We start from the raw sequence: 24,396 nt of genomic DNA on the forward strand, positions 1-24,396 counted from the left end.
GACAACTAATGACCCGCCTTCAGTCTTATCAAATGCGCGAAATCCACAGCCGACTGTTTAAACTGCCTGTGTTATCTTTATCAAAGCATGGTTTAAAGATGTTATTTTCGCCAACTTTATAAGCAGATTTCTTTCATACAATTTCGCACAACTTTCAAACCTCTCCCTCATTGCAGCCCTTTCAGCATCCGACACGTTTATATACCATTCCTTCGCATTCATAGAGGCACAACATGTGGTATCCGTCAAATATACCATTTTTTGTTTACTTTAGCTTACACATTGTTTAAAAACACGGCAAAATGCGCATTGAACGGCACCATTTACGATGTATTGTTGCATTGCCTTGGTTATGTAAAAGAAAACATTTTGATATCTCCATAACCAAGGATATTCTATCCATTTGCAGGAAAATGCTCAGAACAAAACTGGGATTTTTACTTATCAGTGAACAGTTCCAAATTTAATTAAAGATAAAGAGACAACTCAAAATTGGATAAATCGCAGTAAGGATCATGTCTACTATTCATAGACTATCGCTATAATATCGGAAAATACAATCCATTTTTCTGTGATATTTGTACATTCATACACACAAGAATAGAATGTTTCCAAACCAGACCCTATAAATAACTAAATTTGTCTTTTGTAAACCATTGCATACACATAGGAAATGCAGCCGGACTAATAAGACACTTAACAAATGTTACTGCCAGCCGCTATGAGAGACGTTATATCTTCTTAAAGGTCCGAGGATGAAAAACACAAGACTAGTCTATCTCAAGAGTGCAATTGGCGGTTATAATTCTGAAATGAAACCTCTAAATGACAGCACCTATAACTTTAAGCTGTCCTGTAGAAATAAAGGATTTAATATCTTTACTGTTGTTATCTTCGAATCAATACACATTAATGGATTCAGTTCTATACTTTCACATCATCTAAATATCTGATATATTGCCAGGAGTATAAGGAAGGCAACATTATATTGTAAATATTTAGGCAAAAAGCTACAGAAACATGCTCAATAGCAAAATGTTTAAACATAAACCCGGTTTGGTGGCAATGCGCAAATGCCAAAGACATAGAACACAAAATCACAAACAAGAAACATAGAACAGCACAAAACCCTACAAACAGCACAGTGCATAAATACTATATATATATATATACAAATAATTTGTATGTTTATCAAGAAGTGTTTGGTACCGCCTTGGAACGGTCAGTAAAATGTAAATCGTTCAACGTAAAGAGCAATTATTGAACAAAATTGTAAGTGCACATTTGCCACCTCAATAGTTTTTTCAAAGAATTTAAAGGCAGCAAAACATTCTTCTATGTATGCAATGAAATATGATAAGTGGACTTCTTGTACTCTACATTTGATGTGCAAAAGTTGATAAACTAACTGTATACACTAGTACCAAGCCACCAAACAACAAGTCATTTTGATCGTAGCCAAACAATAAAAGCCCCTTTTGCTTTAGAAGTACCATTTGCTATCAATATATTTGCTATAATATATCTTGTTTTATATATTTTATTTGTAGTGTTTTGTGATATTGCTTTGTGTTTCTGAAAGTTTATGGCTAAACAAATTTTATAATGAAAGAATTGATTCGTTGAATACTGTTTTGTTTTCTACATTTATGTAAACGCTCTTCCTGGAGGTTATTCCGTAAGTTCTAATTGTGTTTTTGCTACTTCCGCTCATCTTATTTTTGAAACTGAAAGGCCATGGTTCAGAATATAAACAATTTATTCTAGAATAACCATTTATCGAATACATTGCAAGGAAATACTGTCAGGTTCATTCATCTTACCCGCTTGACTGCATAAACGAATATCAGTGACGCCCATCATACTTTGAGCTTGTTTCTGTAGTTTTCCATATAAATATTGTAAAGCATGTCTTTTTCATTACCTAACCCCATGCCGATTATTGTTTACAAGGAAGACGAAATTTCGCGCTTTAGTTAACTGCCATGTGTTATTATGTTAAAAGGTAAGTATATTCTTCACTAACCTATATGTCCATCCATTAAAGACCATGGTTATATCTTTAAAAGCTTAATGTCAGAAGCGTTCGATCACAAGTTAATTGGATTTGATAAGAGACGTGCTGTGAAAGAGCCCTGCAAGTGTGATACATGCGGGTAGGGAAATGCGTCACGTTCAACCCATGCATTACACATGCAGCCAAACTATCTTCCAATACAGTTTCATGTTTGTGAAAAATGTCGAAAGTCTTTTTTCGTGTTGGCGTAGTGGTGAAATACTCCTCAAAAGTTCCTTACAGTGACGACAGACTACGGAATCTGACATTATGAACGTGATTTGATGAAAAATTAAAGAAAGAAGGAACTGCTAAAAGCATATTTAAAAAGTTGTATTCTATTGCTATATGTTGATCAATCGAGTTTATGTAGAATAAACATTTATCACCAATGATAAAGTCTATTCAGTATTGCATTTTAAGGGGAAAACAATGTAAAGAAACAAAGAAATTACCTTACAGATTATACAGATGCCTTTAAGCAAAACGATTAAATTTGGCAATTAGAAAAGAGGGGGAAACTCTTCAGGAAACAGTCAACAATTAAACGTATTAAATGTAAGTTTGTCACTATTTCAGTAAACACCATTTCAATGGAATACTTCACCGAAATGTGAAAGCAAACGAGCAGAGTGAAAAATTTCCTCACAGAGTTATAGAACGCAAGTGTTAGGGAGTTAATAGTTCAACGATACTAGTTAAAATGTATGATATTTTTTGTTGTTGTTTTGTTATGTTTATTAGATGTTGTTGTTTTGTTTTGGTAATGTTTTATGCACTTTAATTATTGGCGCAAGTTTTTTTCAAGTGACTATTCTAATCTTCTATTTATTGCGTCCCATAGCTTACATACTGGGTAGATCCTTCGTGATCATTGAGTTCGACGTAGTGGTCCATCAATGATAACCGTTTTGGTGAGGATGACTCTTTACAGTTTTAATCATACCAGCATAGTCAATCATTAGTGGTCATTAAACGGATAATAGTTTCCGTACTCGGAAAAATTGTGTGCTTCAACATGTAAATGATCTCGCTTTCGAAACGTGCAATGTGATGAATATATTTTGTTGTTGGAGGCTCGAGAGAAGTGAAAACGAGGTTGTCTTAGATAGAACAAATCCAGTTGTATGTTACAAATTATAGCGTAGTATTTCAAGTCCGAACCGATTGTTTTTAATTTAAACCATGGCGACCCGCCAAAGCACATCAAGGCGAAGTAGCGTTTTGGTCCATTAAATGTTCATATTGCTTTGTGTTTAGCAAAGGGAACCATTCTAAAAGCATTCATCATACTGAGGTGATTTGACATTGATTACTAGAGAAACTTTCTGTTCAAGTAACAAGTAATCGTTTGCTATTAAGGAGTAACAAAGTCAAACAACAGTAAAATATATCAAATTTAAATGTTGATAAACTATTTGCAATAAGCATTTTTTATTATTATTTCTAATCACAGATATGTATTACAGATCATCGAAAAACAAACACCATTAAATTCCCGATCAACATATATTGTCACATTCAATTATTGGCATTCAATTCCAAACATTTGTTTATATGTTAATACGGTATGTTTTAGAATTGATTGAGAACCGAATGAAGAGCTATTGCTTGTTTACGATGACGCTTGTTTTAGATGAAATTATGTCCGTAATAAAATATCTCGTGAATACAATGCATGTTCTTTCTCAACTTTATTCTTCAAGACAACGATTTTATACCGTTCTGTTTCTTACCAATTATAGATATATATATATATATATATATATATATATATATATATATATATATATATATATATATATATATATATATATATATATATATATATAGTCTTAATGCACTGTGCTGTTTGTAGAGTTGTGTGCTGTTCTATGTTTCTTGTTTCTATGTCTTTGGCGTTTGCCCATTGCCACTAAACCGGGTTTATGTTTAAACTTTTTGCTTATGAGCATGTTTCTGTAGCTTTTTGCATATATATTGCAAAGCTCATCGGATACCTTGTTTATGGCCAATAAAAGGTATATAACTTTTCGCATAAATATAAGCGATTAAAGATATCATTTAGATATTTTCATATTTATCAACGAATTGATTAGCCTGCAAAGTGAACATACTATGTAATTTATTGATGCGATGTTTTAAATTTCTTATAGTGGTAAACATTACATGTATATACTTTTCTCATGTTAGAAAATTCTAGCCATTTCAGTTCGATTGTTTTCTTTTTCGTGTTATACTTACACATATAGTATTATTTACCTTGGAATACATTTATTTCCTACATTTGTAACATCGTTTGCCTACAATCGTGGACTACATGGTAAATTTCGTAAAACGTTTCTTGAATATGAAATGAATGGTATTTTAACATAAGACCACGAAAAATAACACAGCGTCTATCAGCAGTCTCACACAACTAGAAATAGGCTTCAATCACAAATACAGTGCATATCCTGACTTTTTTCCGATACTGGCATTGGTGCGTGTATCGGTATCAAATAATCAGCTTTCTCTCTATACTGTATGCTAGGGTTCACAGTTTATCAGTTGCCAGTACAGTAGCAATGCTTTAGACGGACGTATTACATTTCAAACAGTGTACGGATTACTGAAATGTAAACGTGTTTGCTTTATTTACAAAATAAGGTAAGACATACTACCTTACATCTTTTGTTAGAGTGCTGCTAGCTTTTTACAATTAGAACAGTTTCCATGTTGTTGTTTTTTATATTTAAAAACTATTTTTTACATACGATATAATTATTTACTGTCTAAGTGTCAAATTGAAATTGAACGGTCAATAATGTTTTAGGCAACCACATATCAATTAGTATAATCCGGATATTTGATTGTTACTTTCTTACTTACTTACTTACTTATTGAAATCTGAAAGGCTTGAATAAGCTTATAGTTTATACAAAAGTATGCATCATGAGTATATGCATTATTCAGTTAATCAAGCAAGAGGCTTTTTGCGTTTTAACAGTTATGTGAAGTGACTGAAAGTGAATAAAATTACCATGAAGGCTCTTGTACAGCAAAGGAACTGTCAGGAAATTAAAATACCACATTTAAATAATGTTAAAGCAGAAACCTTTGCAATAATATGTGTTTTTGGAACTTAAACGTCATACAAAGTATCAAATTCTCGCCTTCCACATTTATAAACAACAGACTGGCCGAAGGTTTTCCTTCAATATCTTTTTTATTCCGTAACCTAGACGCATGAAATAAAAAGCCGAGTGTGGCATGGTAATTGTAGAGCCGAATGCGCGATATGATATTTTTGAAATAAATACTTTATACCACTTACCAAGCGAAAACAGGTTCCAAAAATCCTATTTCGTCATGGTTTTGCCACCATCTTACATATCAAGCTCCAAAACCTCACTTAAACCCTTGCAGATTTGGAATACGTGTACCCCCTGATAAGTTATTGACGAAGTATGAATACTGAATGTTTGCTCTATAAAGTTATTTATACTTATGACTTTCGGAATTTAATCATTTAAAACACGTTGTATTTATAACCATTGACTTTGTTCAATAAGTTATTGGCGAAGTATGAATAATGAATGTTTGCTCTATAAAGTAATTTATGCTTATGACTTTTGGAATTTAATCATTTAAAACACCTTAAATACAAGTATATTTACTGCAATAAAGATAAACAAACCCAGCCTGCGATAAAAGAAGACAATGGATGTGAGGGAATATTCATAAAAGTGTTTTCATTAATTACATGGACTGCACTTTATATATGTTTTAAATGTCTTACTCACGACAGACTCTAGATGCAATGCAAACCAAGGAAGCAATATCGCTCAGGGATAGTGATAAAAAGAAGGAATATAACATCTTGTGTTTTATTAAATATCATCAAATGATTGTGATGAGTCACGCATAATTATTCCTGATTTGTTTAGGAAGTTTTTTTAATATATGCAGATACAAAAGCCGACTATGGTCTTCAAACCAATTAGAATAAAGATGTTCTGCTTTTATAACCTTTTTTTAAATAAAACATGCATTTCTATAATTTTTCAAACATGTTATATTCAACCTAAATATAATCTGACCTCTGTCACTTCCATTGGTCTAAGCTTACCTGAAAAACAGAAAAGTTCCAACGGCAAGTGGTACGCAAAAATGGATCCTGGTTGAAGGATATTGCTTGTTGTTAACCGTACTTTTAATCTGTATTAAACTTCTTGCATGAGATATATGTTTCATGCATACATGCAGTCGTTTCTTAATATTTTTAATTTGCGTGTGCTGAAAAGGGTAATGCAACTTTTTGCGGATTGATTTGTTCAATCTCTTTTCTCTTCGATTCAATATCAATGCAGCATTACATTTACGCTTCTGAAATCAAGTTTTATTTTAGAATATTTACATTAACATTTCATTCCTTAACGGTGGTTGTTGTTTAGCAATTTCACATATTTTCTGTATAAAGTGCAATGGAATTTCCCATCGAAATCGCGTGCATTTGTTCGATACGTCATGAACAAAGAACTATTTTTTTCTGCGCATTCATTGTTTCATGGATTTAGGTTACTGTAGCTGTTCGAATTTACCCACCGTTGAGAACAACTGTGAAAGAAAGAAGAGAAAATGATTTTGAATAATCTATTTATTTTAGCAGAAATGTACATTTAAATATATGTAAATATAAGTATTAAAATACGACATATTGCATTTCATTGGGTTATGGTATGAAATGTCGCAGTTCAAAATGTCAGTGGAGTGCGGACTCCACCAATTTTGAACAGCCCCATTGCATACCATACCCCAATAGAATGCAACATTTTGAATTTTAATCCTTAAATAGTATTTAGTGTTACTGTTTCTATCAAAATCAACAGAACAGAAGCAAAGAAAAAATATATATATCAAGGCTGAAAAGTGGCTTGTTAAATCTAATCCTAATAAATCTGAATGGTCATTTTTCAGAAAGGGAACAAACCCATTCATCCGCCTGTACACATGTTTGACACTGATATTCCGTTTGTTGAATCTCACAAACACCTCGGTACTTTTCTTTGAAGGCAACTGTTATACTCATAATAACTATATTAAAGAAAAAGTTTGGTCCGGTTAACATTATAGAACGCCTATTCTATCAACTTGATATAAGGTCTCTAGAGGTTATTTATCTTTCTTCCATTAAGCCAATCTTGGAGTCTGCGAATGGAATAATTGTACAAAGTATGAAAAAAATGATCTTAACAAAATTTAAAACGTATGCGAACGTATTATTCCTGGTTGGTTATACTCCCCTTGTTTATGTGCATACGCTTTATTTCAACAGGCTTATATATAAGGCGAGAAAAACACAAGCTTCTATTATTTAACAAAATTCAACACTGTCTCTGTCCTGATTATACATCAAGTTTTGCTCCTCAGACAGTAGATCAAGCCTCAACAAGAGCACTTAGAAACTCATCCAATATTTCAAGGCTACGCCACACGCCACTTAATATGAATTCATTCGCCGAACCATCTCAGCATGAAATAGTTTCCTAGTTGTATCACAAATCATTGACATTTTGTCTGGTTTTAAAACTTAATTAAGTCGGACATTCCCAAACCGAAATGGGAATCCGATGAAAACCGTCGACAACAGGTCATTCACACTCGCTTACAGAACGAATGCATTTCATTGAACCATCACCTTTTTGTTAAGATATTGAGCCCTTATCCCTCTCTGCTCGTGAGGAATTCAGGAGACAGCATATGATTATATTCTCATCTGTCCTCTTTTTACTGATTACTGATAAGGAGACTTATGCTCTACTCCGTGGTAGCTTTGACTGGCTTAAAGCTTCGCAATTTACTATACGGCCTGACAATAGAGCAGAAAAGGGCATTGTTCGATTAAGTTCACCTATTAATACAAACGTCAAGAAGATTTGATAGCCAGTGATCAGCCACATCCATCTACTTATAACTACCACCACCCTAAATTTTCTTCATTCTGTAAACATGTGATATTAAGCACTATCGATCATTTCTCGGGGCTCAGTGGAACATTTGGCAATTATAAAAACACCCTACTTTCGTTCTCTTTCTTCCTCTTTCTTCCTCTTTATCTTTTTCAGTTTTGTTCCCAAACAGAATCAACGACTTTTGTATTCGATCTATGAAGGTAAACTAAGATTGCTTTAACAATATTATATAATATCAAATGAAACAAAATTATACTTTACAGTTCACTTACATACCGCTCCTTTGCTAGGATTTGGAGCAGGATTTTTTAAAATATATATTTATCTTCCGTTGTAAGTTCTTCTTCAGTACTCGGTTGTAAATATTTTGCCCCTGACAGAATGAATTTAATTTGAGTTTTTTATGTTTGAAGTATGAGTCTTTGTATTTCATACACATTCTTATCACATTAATATATGATATCAAATATTACCAACATAACCTCTTTTCCTTTATCCTTTGGGGTAATATTCAATATACTTTGATTAATAATTGATTGACATGCAGTAGTTCTCGTAACCATTCTGGTACTATCTAAACAAATTTGTTAAGATACATGGTATCATTTCCTTTAAATAATTCTTTATTTTCACGTCGGATTAAAATTTTGCACGTGTTAACCTATCTTTCTGCAATGTCTATGCTGTTCCAAATTAAGTTTATATTCGACATTAAAATTTAGTTCTAAGTTGTTTTATATCTTACCTGATCCTGTTCGCATTTGTTTTAATTTATGTTGTTTATCAGAGAAACATTAGCCATGGAAATGGCAAAAATGTGCAAAAATTATAAATAGAGAATAGGTGTTTGCTTTAGTTTAAGTTTGTAATAAACTTCACCGTGTGAGCTCTAAAAGTTTTATCACAAGAGAGACGTATCAATGAGTGAAATAAACGCTTTTTATGTTCACGAGGTAAAATATATTGCAAAATTGTACTAAAGCAAACTTTTAGTCCAGATAAGCCTGATAAAACTTTGTTTTAAAAGACATTTCTTTGTAATTTATTAAAAAACGTACCGAATTTTTTGCGCACATACTGTACTTTCAGAAATAGCACTGTTGGTATTTCGTTCTTGCCCTGATATACAGCAGAACCTGCTGAACTTTCTAAACAGAAAACAATATCAAACAGATAGCTCACTCTTTGTTAAAATGAAACAACATCTCATTTCAATGATGTATCACCAATATTTTTCGGAAGGCACGAAAGTTAATACTATTTGTATTTTAATTATGTCGCTGATACAATGTGTCTGTTTTTGTCGAGAAAATGACAGAACGATAAAATATTGATACGGTATTGCTATCGACACAAAAGGTGTATATAATTTTATGTATTATGTTTAGTTTGAGAGTTTCTTGTTTTGTAAAGTAAACGAAATTTTATAAGCCTTTGTTATTGTCTCTAAACGATTATTACGGAGCGTCAGTTTCATTTTTTTCTGCTTCATTTGTAATATACCGTAAATGTTAGCGGCATGAATGCAAAAGCAATACCGTGTGACAGTTTGTAGACTATTTCTTTAAAAAAAGTAATGACGCTCAATAGTCAACTCTGTACATGAAATTGCAGGTCTAGTTTTAAAATATGTAGGCATGTCTTTACATTCTATTAAAATTAATTAGTTATCAGTAAGGTGTCAAATGCATGCACTATCACGATCACAGGGAGACTCAGACTGTATAACAACGACCATTTATAACACAACACACACAGTTAAGTGTATAGTAAGTACATAGAATCAAAAATAACGTATATGCGGCAAAGAAGATTTACAACCTATTCTACCCCTTACATTCAAAAGTGAATGTTTCTTCCTGTTATATAAACTACCAATTGCCGCGAAAGGATATAGCAGTGTTCTAACTGTTTATTTAGTGTTCGTGTTTTAATTCATTTTCATCACAGATATTATTGTATTTTCAGGCTATCTAGGACACAAAGTCGTTAATTAAAAACCGGGAATATACAGTTGAGCAGGGACAATGTTGATAACCAACTATACATATTTTTAACTACTGGAAATTGACGAGAAAGTGGTGTATATAAATATTGAAATAACAGCTTTATCTAATCAATTGCGACTGAAAGGTTGAGGTGTGAATAATAGACGGAAAGTGAAAATGGAATACATGTGAGTAGTTTGTGTTCCGTTGAAAAAGCACAGGTACTTTCGAATGATAAACGCGGGAGCTAATCATACTGTATGTGCATTAACAATGCGTTGTGATGCTGAGGACCTAGCTCATTACATGCAAGCAAGTTACAGCCATGCTTCCATGCATATATTTATAACAATATCAGCAGTAGCTGTATTCATCGGAACTAGGCATGTATTCTCTAAAATACGAAACGAAATGGCCGTTTTGACGGTTATCATCATTGGTGCTGGACCAATCGGACTAACGTCAGCACTAATTGCAGTACAGTGTAAGCGGGTCCATCGACTGGTTATATTTGAGGAAGAGAATCGTTTACACGTGGAAAATCGGTCATATCAAATAACCATACAGCCTTCGTTAGTTTCGTTCCTTAGAAGTTACGGAGTTGACTTTGACAATCTGGAAGGCATATGGCAAGATGGTTGTTTCTACACTCGTGTTGGCATCTATTTGGAATACATTATACATGTTTTACCACTGTACAGAACTAAAATAGATATCGGATTTGGAACAAAGGTATTAACGTTACGAAAACTTGAAACTCAACACAAATGTAAAACAAAACATGTGTTCATTATTTCAGACTGCATTCTTATAACAAATCGATGCAGTGAATATAGAAGTTTTATACTCTTCTTGCAATTTAACCTGGTTATAAAATTAAATACTCGTTAACCAATTTCCAATGATTGATTAATGTTTTACTAACTTTTACAAATAATTAAAGTACTGGCTGAACGGTAAGAAGCAAACGCTTAAATTGAAACAGATTGATACACTAGTTCCATTGTCTTAATCAACTATCATACACAAAATAATGCAGTTATGATGACGAGTACTAAGTCAAACCTCTTAAGTCCATTATAAGCAATCGTTAACCATTCTTCGATCATTGATGCTCTTTCATGAACCATATGTTCATGCATAAGCAGTTTGTAGATTTCAACCAATCAATTGGTATGTAATTAGTTATGTGGGAGTTTATGTACAGTTGATAATCAGTCCTATAGACCATTGTACAACGACATTTAAAGGTACGGCGATATAAAAAGTTCAAAGAGCTTTCATCGCTCTTGTCAGTTTGTCTCAATGTCGTTATCGTCAGTAAAACCGTTTGATAAAACGTGTTGACACACTTAAAGTGATTGATTCCCATTAAATGCCTAGCGTTTAATTCAATATTCATCTTAAGTCGATATCCATCAAATAACTTCACATACAGTTTTATAGGCAATAGTGTGGCATACGCTACTTATTTCGATGTTTTGTTTTCATGTTTTTCTCTTATTTGCAGGTATTAGTATTTGCTAGTTTTCATACTGTTTTACGCAACTAAACGCGACATAAATATGCTTGTACTATGACAATCAAATATTTTTCGAACAGTCTGTAAATGTATTGTTTGTTACTTTTTACCTTATACATTTAAATATTAAGTACATTATTTGCATTTGAATTAATGAACGAAACCATTCACATTCGTGTTTTTTTTTAAATAAGATTCGATTCAAACAATTCTTCTCGAACCAAAACAGTTCATGAATATCTTGTTGTCTTCGCCAATACCTTTACAATTGAATATATCTCATGTCGTACAGGTATCATCGCATAAATCTTGTTTCGTGTGTGCTTGCATGCGTGCGTGCGTGCGTGCGTGCGTGCGTGCGTGTGTGTGTGTGTGACTTTTAATTGAATACTACTGACTAATTGCCGGCCAAACTTGCATGTAATGTCTGACGTTCATGGTGAAAAGGCCGACCATTGTAGGCTTTATATTTTAATCTGGACATGCTTATTTAATAACTGGAAGCATACATTTCGATACCATCTGGCAAACGAAATCCATCTTCAAAAATCATTCAAGATTTGAAAGTCGAGCATGGTTGACATTAATGTTCTGCTTGCTTCGTTGCTCAGTATCCATCAATCGACTGCTTTGTCCGTTATTTTGACAAATTTGAAAATAAGTATAAAATCGTTTTGCTTCTAATCAAACAATAAAGAAAGAAGGTGTTTTTTAGTTGATTGCTTCTTTGTGAGAATGGATTTAAGTGAAAATTATCGACAATATTTTTTTATACAATCAGTTGTTCATATCTTTGCCAAAACCGCACATTGAAAACAACACATTTTGTTACATTTGCAGTCTGAACTGCACACAGTATGGCCGACAAGCATTAAGAAGACGCCATATCAATGTTTAGGTTAAAAAATAAGCAATAGTTTTTGACGTTGCTCTTGTTGAATAGTTACTCAAAAATAGTTGATGGCCTGCAAATGTTTATTACAATTATATATAATTATGTACAATTACAAATAAAGCCGACTGATTCCTATTGGCAAAATGTTTTGTGATGTGATGTATTTTTCGGAAAGGTTTGCATTATTTCTGTAACAAAAGAACTAAGTATTTAGCTGAAGTGTATGAACTCCATTTGCATATTTACGTGAACATAATATATATAGACGTGTTGTCCACTGCAGTTCACCCGTGACTGTAGCGACACCATCGATGCCATATCAGGACGAAAACTGGTGATATGCTGTGATGGACGTTCGGGCTTAGCGGGCCAGATGCTAGGTCTGAGTGATGAATGTGTCTACCATTCCACCGCGTCCTTCGGTGCCCTGGCTGCTATTGAACGAAACAGCCAAACCCTTGTGCCAAAATCTGAAATTCGGGTCCATAACATTGGATTTGACCTTTCTGCCTATGTTTCATCCGAGTTCGAAGAAGATTCAAATTCCAAATTTACTTTGAAAATATTCGGAAACTCGAGATGTAGATTTCTTGCACTTGCTGTAAGGAAGTCCGATTCTAAAATTGTCAAAGCAATGAAAACAGTTTTGGACAAATCAGTAAGTGAACATTATCTTTGTTTAACATAAAACGGTCGGAGGTCAAACAAGACATAAGTATTGTTATCTTCTTTGAAACTTAATTTTGTTAAAATGTTGACAGCTGTTAGAAAACAAATACAATGTGCCAACCTTGAATGCAAACAAGACGAATAATGTCATTGCAATGTTACACATAGTATGATAGTAAAACAAAAAGACAACGTCGCTTTATAGCAAAAGGACATTTCTAAAATGAAATGTTTTAGAAATGGCAGGTATATTTCAGATGATGCGCAACATATTTCTCAAATGCTTCAACACATACAAACAGCCCGAAGAAGCCAGTATCAGCGATTCGTTCTGCCTTAACCACATGAAATTTAGCCCTCGTCTCTTTGAAATCAGGCTTTCTCAGAAGACAGAGAGCACCGCCTACATATCTGACTGTGACCTTTTTGTTATAAGTGAAGGAGAGGCATCGAGATCGTTCAATTTTAACACAGGTAGGCTTTGGCGTCAAATTCAGTTTTAGTCAGATTTATTGCGTTTTGCTTTTCGTTCCAATACAGAATCTTACTGTTTTCTCAACTCCATCATACAGTGTATTCATAATTTAATGAACAGTAAAATATCATTGGTTTTTGTTATTAGTGAGTATATAATGATCGCACGGATAATAGTGATTTCTTACTATTTTGCCATTCCTTGGTTGCTGTTAGTGATCAAACAAGATATCTTAATTAATCTCTTTTGAAACCGTATAATTATCCAATATTTTTATTTAGCCCATTAGTGTATAAGCTGTTTGAGTGATATTGAATTAGTACTTTTTTAAAACAGCAACATTTTCTGGGATGTCTTTTAATCATGATAGAGCTGGATTTTCATGACAATTTCTTCATGTTATCTTCATTTCCTTTAAAAACGTCTTTTTCTCTTTGAATATTCCTAATTGTCCTTAGAATATTTTCTCAATCAATGTACAACGGTCATAATTCTCAAATCATATGCCTTATATGATTTTAAGATATTGGAAATAGGTGTAAACTTGTGTTTTGAAAAACATGCCTTTCAATCTCTGTTTTTCAGGAATGGATATAAACCTAGGAATGAAAGGTCTGTCATCGCTAGAACCATTCATAGACAGAATTACAGTGGCGGAAACAGAGTACAACATTATGTCATCCCTTATATACAAAATGGAACATTCCGATAAAATTTGCAGAGAATTTCTTAAACATGGTTTACATGAATATTTATTTTTGTGACAGGCTTTTTTGGTCAATTGAACGCACTCAATTCTATGGTATTGTGTTACATAAATGCAAATGTTTCAACGCACGTCGTTTTTGTACTGTTAATATACTAACGCAGCAAAGCTGTGTTTCTATTGTCAATTTATAAGTTTTCATAACGAAATGTCTTATTTAAGACAATAAACTTCTTCAAAGATATTTGCTTTTCACCCAAAACGTTTTGGGTCGATCCCCACAAGGTGGACATTGGCCTAATGCTATAGATGTCGTCTTGTGCTATTGTTGTCGGCCTCTCACCTTGGCTAGAGGTTATGTAATCGATATCCACCAGGGCTAGAATAGCCTATTGGTAAAGATGTCGGTCTCCTGTCAAAGATTTAGTGGTTTGAGCTCAACAACAGTGGGAGCGGTCTGCTGTTAACCGTCCGCCAATCATCCAATGGGTTTTGGGTTCGATCAACAAAGGGTTAAACTGGGCTAGTGGTATGGTTGTCGATCCTATCCAGGTTTACTGTCATTCCTATCAAAAACACCAGTACTGATGTTTGTCATGGAAACGGATTCGATGTTTAGTTCCAATTAGATCTTATCGATCTTCACAATCGTACACAAAGTAGTATTATCTGAAACAATGTATTAAATGCATTTTAAACAGAAAATCACAACTTTTAGAAATTCGATTAATTAAGATATCTATAGGCGTTTGAAGTACCATAATCAAATAATTAAACACTATTTTATTCAAAATGTTCTTACTTACCCATCAGCTTAAAACTGAATGATTTCCGATATGATGTCATAAGGCTTAACAATGACTTGATTGTTTCCAATAAATTGAAAGTTATTTTATGTTTTGAGGAATAATAAAGATACAATCATTTAAGTGTTAGAAAGTAAATTGTTTTAGGGGCTTATCTGGTAAAACATGCACTATTTTTACATTATCTATGTCATGACAACACAGTTTGCTCTTTCCCAAAATAGCAATATTCTTTGAGGTAATAGATGCCTTATAAGAATACGTTACAGCAGTTTTTAATCTCCGAAATTCTTGAAAGCTGTTACAATAATGGTAGAATGTTATCACGAGCTAGACCATGTTTCCAGATTAATAGAACCACCATGTGTCTTTAATGTTTTGCACTAGTGTTAGGTAGCATTGCTCTTTTTCTATTAGTCAAATAGTATACGTTTCGGCATGTTTGTAAACAAATTGAATGTCAAATATATTTGCGTAATTGGCAATATTCTAGCAATATCTATATGAAAAACTACATAAGTATGATTAAAAGTCGGAAGTTTATTTCTCATCTTGTTGTGATGATGACGATTTATTTGAATTTAATAGTTCAATTTTTTTGTCATGATTTGTAAAAAAGCAAGTCGGTCAGTGCTCAATGTACAGAAACAATGAAATAACATTATGGACTTATAAATATTATGATGTCATTTTTCGCCCGAAATGCTCCCTTCCTAACATTTTCCTGCTCTCGTTGAAAATTGAGTTTTATTTGACTACTTGTTACAGATCTTTTATATATTTCATTTATTTTAGATAAAGCGAAATAATAGTTACAAGAAAATGAATACAATTATGTCCAGATTAACTAAAAACAATCACTTTACATGGGCATTGTGACTTATACAGTACTACATGTGTAGACAAGAAATATGCTTGATGATGATGCTTTATTATGTACGAGTTCCAATACATTGTGAACGGCATTTGATGCATTGTACCTTCTCTACAGTGAATGTATTTAAATATAATCATTGACAATGAAAGTATACAAAAGACATTATGTGCCTCCATGCAATCGTGCAATATGAATTTCATCGGATGGACACCAAACATTATGTTTCGCAAGAGGTGGCCCCGAAACACAAGAAAACGGAGTTTGAATGATATGATTCTTACCTCAATAGCAAATATCATCATTTTGCAATTCGCATAAAATTGCAATGACAATGGTTTTCGTGCTAGATGATCAGATCGAATTCGGGAATTTATACGTCTACCAATATGAAGTCATTCTCAGCAAGGAAAAGTAAAATAAAAGTCATACGGCTTTGTTATGTACACACTTATTGTTGTAATTGAAGTCGATGTACAATACATTTGACGCAATGATATCATCCCTACATATGGAACTACATAGCAATCTGATCGTACGATCATGAAATCTCGCTGGGTATGGTGATGCAGTGCAAATTTGAAAAAGGATTACGAGAAGATGTACAAGCTGTTAAATTACCCGTTTGACACGCGACAAATGTAATATAATAAACGTATGACATAGTATTTTAGTGTTTACGTTCATGTTCTGTATGCATTGCCATACTTGTGCTTTGAATTTGGTTACGTCTGACCAAGGTAAAGCTTACGATCAATAAAGAGGTTCACAAAAAGCTCTTGGCCTATGACAACGAACTGTCTCATGGCCGAAGCCTAACTTAAACTGAGACGTTTTTATTCTATTAACAAAGTATGTGTAAGCATTATTAAAACGTTCAATTCCTAATATACGTGCGCCGTCAATATACTGCTTAAGGATGAACAATGAAAGAAATATTTATTATGTTGATATCTCGGTCTGAACTCATGTTTAAGACTGTTCGTAGTATTTGGCACTAAATCTTGAAATGTTGATCACAATGCAATGCTACACTCTGTAGTAATGTTGTTTGACTGCTTGACGACGCTGCACCTTGTGGATGCAATGACAGCCCCGGAGAAAACTACGACTCTTGCCTAACTACAGACCGAGAGCAAAGGAACTGATTATCTTTTATAAAACTTTTGATATTGTTTATCATATAACATATAATTCTATAAAACACACTTATGTTTTTCAAATCTGAAAAGCGTTTCAATAGACTTATTGGATACTGCAGAATAATATTGTCAATATTAAAATCAAATTAGACTGATAATACACTTAAAAACGTTTCTTAAAGTCTTTGTGAAGGACGTTTAATATCCTTAAACATCTCAACACAGGTTAAACAATATTCGTTAAAATACAAGACAAATGTACCTTCAATGATATTCCGTCAGTAGATATTTCTTTTTATTACCTGGATTTTAATACTTTTCACAAGTAGTTGGAATATCATACTTGATACACAATAGAAATTAATTTAAAAATATAATACTATATTAGAAAATGATACAGGAATGAAAACATTTGCTCAACTTTTTGTCTGTTAAGATATAGCCATTGTGATCAATGCTTCTGAAATAAACAGTAGGTTTCAAACTGGTATTTAAGGAAACTCAATTCGTTTCTGACGACCGAAGTTGATTACACACGAATACTATTCCATCTGAAGGTAATGAATATGCAGAAATGTTCGTGATAGACACAAACTTTTCCGACATTGCCTGTCCACTGGAATAAAATGGAAATTACTTGTTGTCTCTACCGATAAATGACAGAAATGTTTGACTGCTCCATTATAACCAGCGGGATAATATCTCAATGGTGGTAATCATAAGCTATATAATTACACATACGGTGACATTTGAAACCGTATACATGCTGGTACAATATACTCGATAATTGGGTTGTATTCATGTAAGCCAACGCATGCTTTGCAAATGCATAGGTTTGTTTTACATTAACGTTAAACGAAGTGAGGAAACACTGTTTAAATATTTTTACATTTATAGAACGCTTTCTGAAATAAGCCATTTATGTTGACCTTTAGACGTGTAAAATTTGGTCTAAAATTCAGTGTTCCGTTTCCTTAAACGGCGAGTTTTTACTACATAGCGTTTTAGGCTAAGTTTCAAAGACTCTGTGTTTTTTTTTGTTGAGCACAGATATTTGTTCAATCATGAGATACCATAAATCTGTTAAATGCACACAATGTTTTCCCATAACACTCGACAATCGTTACGCATCCGTAAACGGTGTGAATCATTTTCGATCCAAACGGTGTTATTAACATTTATTATTTACAGCTATAGGGATCGGTGCAAAGGACTGGCTGTTGTTAATTTTATCCTTCAATATTAAATCATATTTTGAGAGTTTACTGTTGGAATACGTTGTTTATCTTTCGAATAAATCGGCTTAATTACTAATTAATTATGAAACATTTATAGTTGATATGCCATTTAATGCAAATTTTACTGGATATTTAAAGTGCTTGATCAACGTTTTCTTATACTGTTTTTATAATGTCGATATACACACTGTGTTGTCAAGGCATTTGCCAACTCAAATGTTGCCAGTTAAGACATAAACCATTAAATAACAAAAGGTTATATATGCAACCCATGTTGGTTCAAAATCATATACAGTATTATCCTTTATTGTCAATTCACGAAATTCAAACAAAACAACGAGAGTAAAAACAGATTAAGAAATCTGTCAAAACAACGAACAGAACAATCATTAAATTGCTGTTAATAAGTAAAAGAGTTTATGATCACATACTAACTTAATAAGAAGATACCATGAAGCTCCAAAGCCTAGGTTTACATTAACATTATAGAAATTTGTGAAAGAGCACGTCGAGTTCTGATTAAAACCTAGCTGCACGTTTCTTACAACAAGACTCTGCTACCGGAAAAAGTGAGTAGACGTTTTACTTCTTTCTCATTTAACCGTTCTTTAATATCGTTTTTTAACTTGGATATTTTAATCTTAAACGGCCAATATATAGACAGATGATAAACGAAAATTGTGCCTGTTAAATAAATAGTTTGCACTGATGTCTGTTTGATATGATAAATGTTCATCTCGCTTATAAGGACACTGAATACAAAAGAAAACAATAAATCCATAACTTAGTTGGTATCATATAAATAGTATGATTCACAGCCTACATATAACGCTACTGTGCATATCACATTTTTCTTCAATTTAAAGCAAACCATGACTTTATATGTATAATAGAACGTAAAGAACATAATACAGATGCACACTACAATAATTTTATTGCATGACCATGTCAATGATAGGTTCAGTTTGTTAATATAAAATTTTAATTTCTTTTCTTTATAGCAAGTATGGGTATTTTCCAACTTAATGCAATATAAACTACGAAACAACATTCATCAAATTCAATCTGTATACACTGGTAATTAACACAACATTACATTAGTAATGTTCGCCACGCTATTTTCGACCTTATCACAATTATAATATTTTCCTTTGACGTCTGTTACTGTAATTTACCACAGATGAAAACTGTATTGAGGGTTAGACATTAATTGAGAATCAATCACCTTTATTGCGTTTTACGACGCATTCATAGGAAATACCGATATCAAAACAAACAGGCCAGGGCGTGTTAGCTCCTTGAATTAGATTTATGTCTATGGCAACACGTTCAGATCTATTTGTACTGTGGCCTTTGGTACTGGAAATGAAATGTATACTTACTCCCACTGATCGTGTGTATCCATCGATTGTTTGATCAGTCAGTGTCACTACTTGCTTCTGCTAATGCATGGATATGGTTCATGAACGAGCAAATAACAAACATATCAGTGATCGGGTAATAGTTAAGGTCGGTTATAATAAGTTTAGGAGGCTTGATAACGTTTTTTTTATTGCTCAGATGGAGCAAATAATCACTGAAATCACAGCGTCATTTCATTTTAGAATAGTGTTTGAAATAATGAAATAATATAATCAGTTTCATTTCAAGCGTTTGTTTCCTAACCTTCATCAAATTCACCAATACTTGCTTCATTAACGCGTTATTGACACAAAGATCGAAGTATGGTTGAAGTTCGCTTATAGAAGTGTGCGGATATTTTATTTCATTATCTTTTTTGTTTTAAAGAAGCGTATTTGACCAATAAGATCACTGTATCAATTTGATTTATAAATGTTCTTTTTAAATAATGAAAATATATTACATTGTTAAGTGGTAAGTTACAATTGTCATTGTTAATATACCTTTTTGTCGAATCTGCTATGTGTTTCAGTGCTTCAGTCAAGAGCATATATCTATTTCTTAGAAATATTGTTCCAATAATTCCTTAACACTTTCGTTTTGTTAATTTGTAGTAGTTACAGGTTTTTCTAGCTTTATCTATAAATATCATGTTATAACATAGTATGAACTACAGGGTCAAGACCAGTATTCAAATCTTTTAGCCAAATTTCTGTTAAGAACACTTGGCTAGAGCCTAATAGAATTGAATAAGATACACAAAACGTCCAAAACATTAGAGGGAGACAAAACATCCATCCTTAAAGCTTGGTTAATGAATGTTTGGATTGGCGCCTTTCAACGGAATTCACCTGGAGTTACAACCTTGCACAACAACCTTGCACTTTCCAAAAAAAATATTTCAATCAATTAAGATTTCACAAATGCTGTTCGCCGCCACCAAGTGTAGTTTTGCGCTTCTTTCAATATCTTTAAAGGCAATACAACGTCAAAGGGAAACCAAACGGAATAAAATAAGCAGTAAGTGTCATGTTTTATCACAAATAAGTGTCTTCATTGATGAAGCAGAGGTAAGTCTTGAAATTATAATGAATGAAGTTGCTGTATTTTCATGATCGATTCGATCTTGCAGTCAAAACACATTTAGACCAAAGAACCAGCGCGCCTTGTAGAATTTGGCGATCCTAGAGCATTAGTTTTCAAGGATGACCGAGCTTATTTACCCTTTATGCGTTGTCAAATACGTCCAGATATATAAAACAAAACGAATTCAGTATTCGCAGCATAATTGCTGTATCTGTAATATTTTTTATGTCTGGAAGCTTCCATTTTTAAGTAATGTAGACCTCGGTAATATAAGCATACTGTTAGTCGTATATTTCTATTTAATAAAATATTTGCTTACATTGCCCACGTGGTCTATCAATTTACTCCAGACAGCGGCCAGAGATGTATCCAATTTGTGTCACCGCTGTAATGGCGGAAAATAAGCACCTCATTTGCTTTCAAATGGTTAAATTGCAGGACGTTATGCAAGAAATAAAATTTAGATTTCAAACCATTAGGGAGTTGAAGTAGGCTGGCAAACAGTCCAACTTGTTACGTTCATTTGCACAATTATTTTCTTGTGTTATTATTGGTATTAACTTGCTGTTTGTGAATTCAAGCAACAAAATTTGGGTATGTCTTAAAATCATCCTGAATAAAACTTATTTCGGTAAGGCAATTTCGTTAAGAAAGTTAACTGTAGTAGTTTCCATAATATTCAAGTAAGTAGATATACATATATATATATATATATATATATATATATATATATATATATATATATATATATATATATATATATATATATATATATATATATATATATAATTAATATTTCATTTAGAACAGTCTTTCAAGCTGTACGGCAGCTACCAAAGGACATAACATAGACCAATAAAAATACCGGTCAACAATTGTCATGAAAAGTTACATAGAGGTCAGTTGACCTTGTTTTGCATTTCTTACTAGATGTAACGTAAACCGGATTAAAGCCTATTCGAGGGACGTCTTGTGATTATTTTCTTGCTTATATATAAAATCCCAAACGTTTAATATTCTTCATACACGTGTACATGGTTTCGAATGACATATTTAGTGCATTTGTATAGAGCATGCATTACTATATCAACTGCAACAGTATTCGTTCTATCAGCTTATTATAGTTTTTCAAATGAAATCATATCAAGCTAGAATTAAGGGAGCACTTAATCATTCATGTGAAACATCTGTACATTTCCATCTTATACTAGTTGCTGGAAATTTTGGGTGTTTTGCCTGTCAATATAACTTTAGCATTATTTATTTCATATTGGCTTTTTAGATATAGAATAGTTCTAATGAACGCTACTTTGGTCGTATGAAACAGATTCAGGCTTATTTATCATCTGTACGGAAACATACTTCTTATTGCAGTAGCATTGATTATATCGGCTATATCATAAGTGCAAAACGTTGATCTAATGCCTTTCCTTTTCTATTTTATTATCTTAAATAGCACACAATGTCAACAAAAGTTACAATTTTCAGACAAAAAATAGTATTACAATCCTTGTAATACAAATATCGAGAAAACAAAACAAATAAGACATTGTACACATCAGAAGAATATGAGACATCATATATCACCAACGGCATGCACTCATGTGCTTGTTTCATTTTTAATTCCATTCCATCACTCATTTCCGGAAGTGATTTTCCATCTCATCCCCTATGGAAAATAATATGCAGAAGTCGCAAGACAATCATTCAAATGTTTCACAATAACCACTGTTCCTTGTAACCATCGCGTGCTAAATTGCGTCAAATGTTCCTTTCAAATTGTATTCAAATTACGTCTGCAAATCATTCCCGGACCGGCTTTTGCAAGAACCTTCAAATTACCAGCACAATAAATCTGACGAAAATTTAAAAACGTTATATGGGAGATGATTTTGATATTTCTAAATGTCTATTTAAAATAAATGTTTTGGTTGTTCGGTTAGCGCAGTTGTTCGCGCACTCGCCTATCACCTAAGCCCCCTTGGTTCACTTCGTTTGAAGTTCTGCTTTGATTTACAACACTTTACTGTTGCTTTTGTAGAGTAAGCAATCCGAATACATGACAGTGTATTATTGTCTAAACATACATTAACCATACATCTTACTATTATAACTATGATCCAACATAAATGTATTGCAGGTTGGTAAATAATGTTGGAAACACGTTGTAACTTCGCTTCTCAGGCAGAAATAAACGCGCTTTCCAATAATACAAAATTTTATCTGCATTAACTATAGATGCAATTTGAAAACATAATGCTGCAAGATACTGTTAAATTCAATATAAATTGAGAAGGCATTGCTTCATTTATCTGAAATAACAAACACATCCTTTATTTCAATGTTTGCTTCATAAAAAAGCACGACATAGTTCCATTATTGTCCCTCGTATACTGATATGTTTTTCTGTTGTTAAAAGGTGTTGATATTAGTTAAGGATCTGTTTTATCTAGGAACACATCAGCTTGTCCGTCATCTGTCCCCTTTTGAAATAGATACGATAATGGCAAAAATATTTTGAATTTCAATTTTGAATCATGTTCAATAAGAAGTTCTCACGTTACCGACGTCATATTATTGTTAGATACTTATATAGTTTTAAATATACAATGAGGTATGCGTTAGATACAAAGTTACCTAATATGTTACTACATTTAGGGAGTAATTTTCAACCTCGTTCCTATGAGTGATCCAACGCCTAGTGGTCAGCGTGAAACTCGTTTCGGCTAGTGAATATCATTAATGTTTCCACCAGGTTCATCACAAAAACATAATGTGTACCCAGGAGTCTGACGTTGGTAATTATTGTTTAAACCTTATGATAATCTCCAAAACGGTTTTTTAATATCATTATATGAAGTAAAATGCTCATTGTGTTGCATCATCTACTTCCCATTTTGTTAACTATCATTTGAAACACCACTAATCCGATATATCAATCCATTTCATTTGAATACTTACTATTGATTATTTTAGAACCAAATTGAAGTCTTGGTGATCATTTTGGTTAAGTAATATACACCGCCACTCCACCTCTGCGTATGGCTAACGTTTAGCTCGAGTGATATTTCAATCAGTTCCTGGAAATGGTAATTGTGACGAACAGGAAAGAAATGTGCGTATATTTGTGTGTATAATCAATGACATATGAAACATTAAAGGTCTTTCAGTCTATATGATTACGAAACATATTACACTTATTTTCCCCGAATGAGTTTACGAGAGCACATATACATTGATAATTGAATACACAGAACTAAACATTGGGATATATCCTGCATACATTAGCATGGCTTGCTTGTAATGACTTCCAGCATATCCCAGATGTTTACGTCAAAAACTAATATGACAAACAGAGAAATCAAAAATATTAACAGGCTACTGGATTTTTGAATGGATACAGGAAATTTATTGAAAACATAGTATGCAATATGGTCATGTTGTGACATTGTTTAAAACAAACTTGGTATATGTATGCTAGTGTGCATATGAGTAAGGAATTTTTGTATCATATCGGTAAGATAAAAGTACTTATTTACTTTTGAACAACATGCATGTTAGATTCATTATCACATTTATTGGTC

At 32.9% G+C, this 24,396-nt stretch overlaps 1 protein-coding gene across 1 annotated transcript; it reads left to right on the forward strand.

Annotated features, from left to right (window-relative positions):
- Positions 1–4,590: 4,590 nt before the first annotated feature.
- LOC128244993 (uncharacterized) lies at positions 4,591–14,396 on the forward strand. Its single transcript, XM_052963178.1, has 5 exons — positions 4,591–4,705; positions 9,979–10,730; positions 12,699–13,073; positions 13,342–13,558; positions 14,145–14,396. Exons 2-5 carry the CDS (start codon positions 10,230–10,232, stop codon positions 14,321–14,323), a joined length of 1,272 nt encoding a protein of 423 aa, XP_052819138.1. The 5' UTR covers positions 4,591–4,705; positions 9,979–10,229; the 3' UTR covers positions 14,324–14,396.
- Positions 14,397–24,396: the final 10,000 nt, after the last annotated feature.

This window comes from Mya arenaria, chromosome 8 (assembly GCF_026914265.1).
Source record: "Mya arenaria isolate MELC-2E11 chromosome 8, ASM2691426v1".
Classification (NCBI taxonomy): domain Eukaryota; kingdom Metazoa; phylum Mollusca; class Bivalvia; order Myida; family Myidae; genus Mya; species Mya arenaria.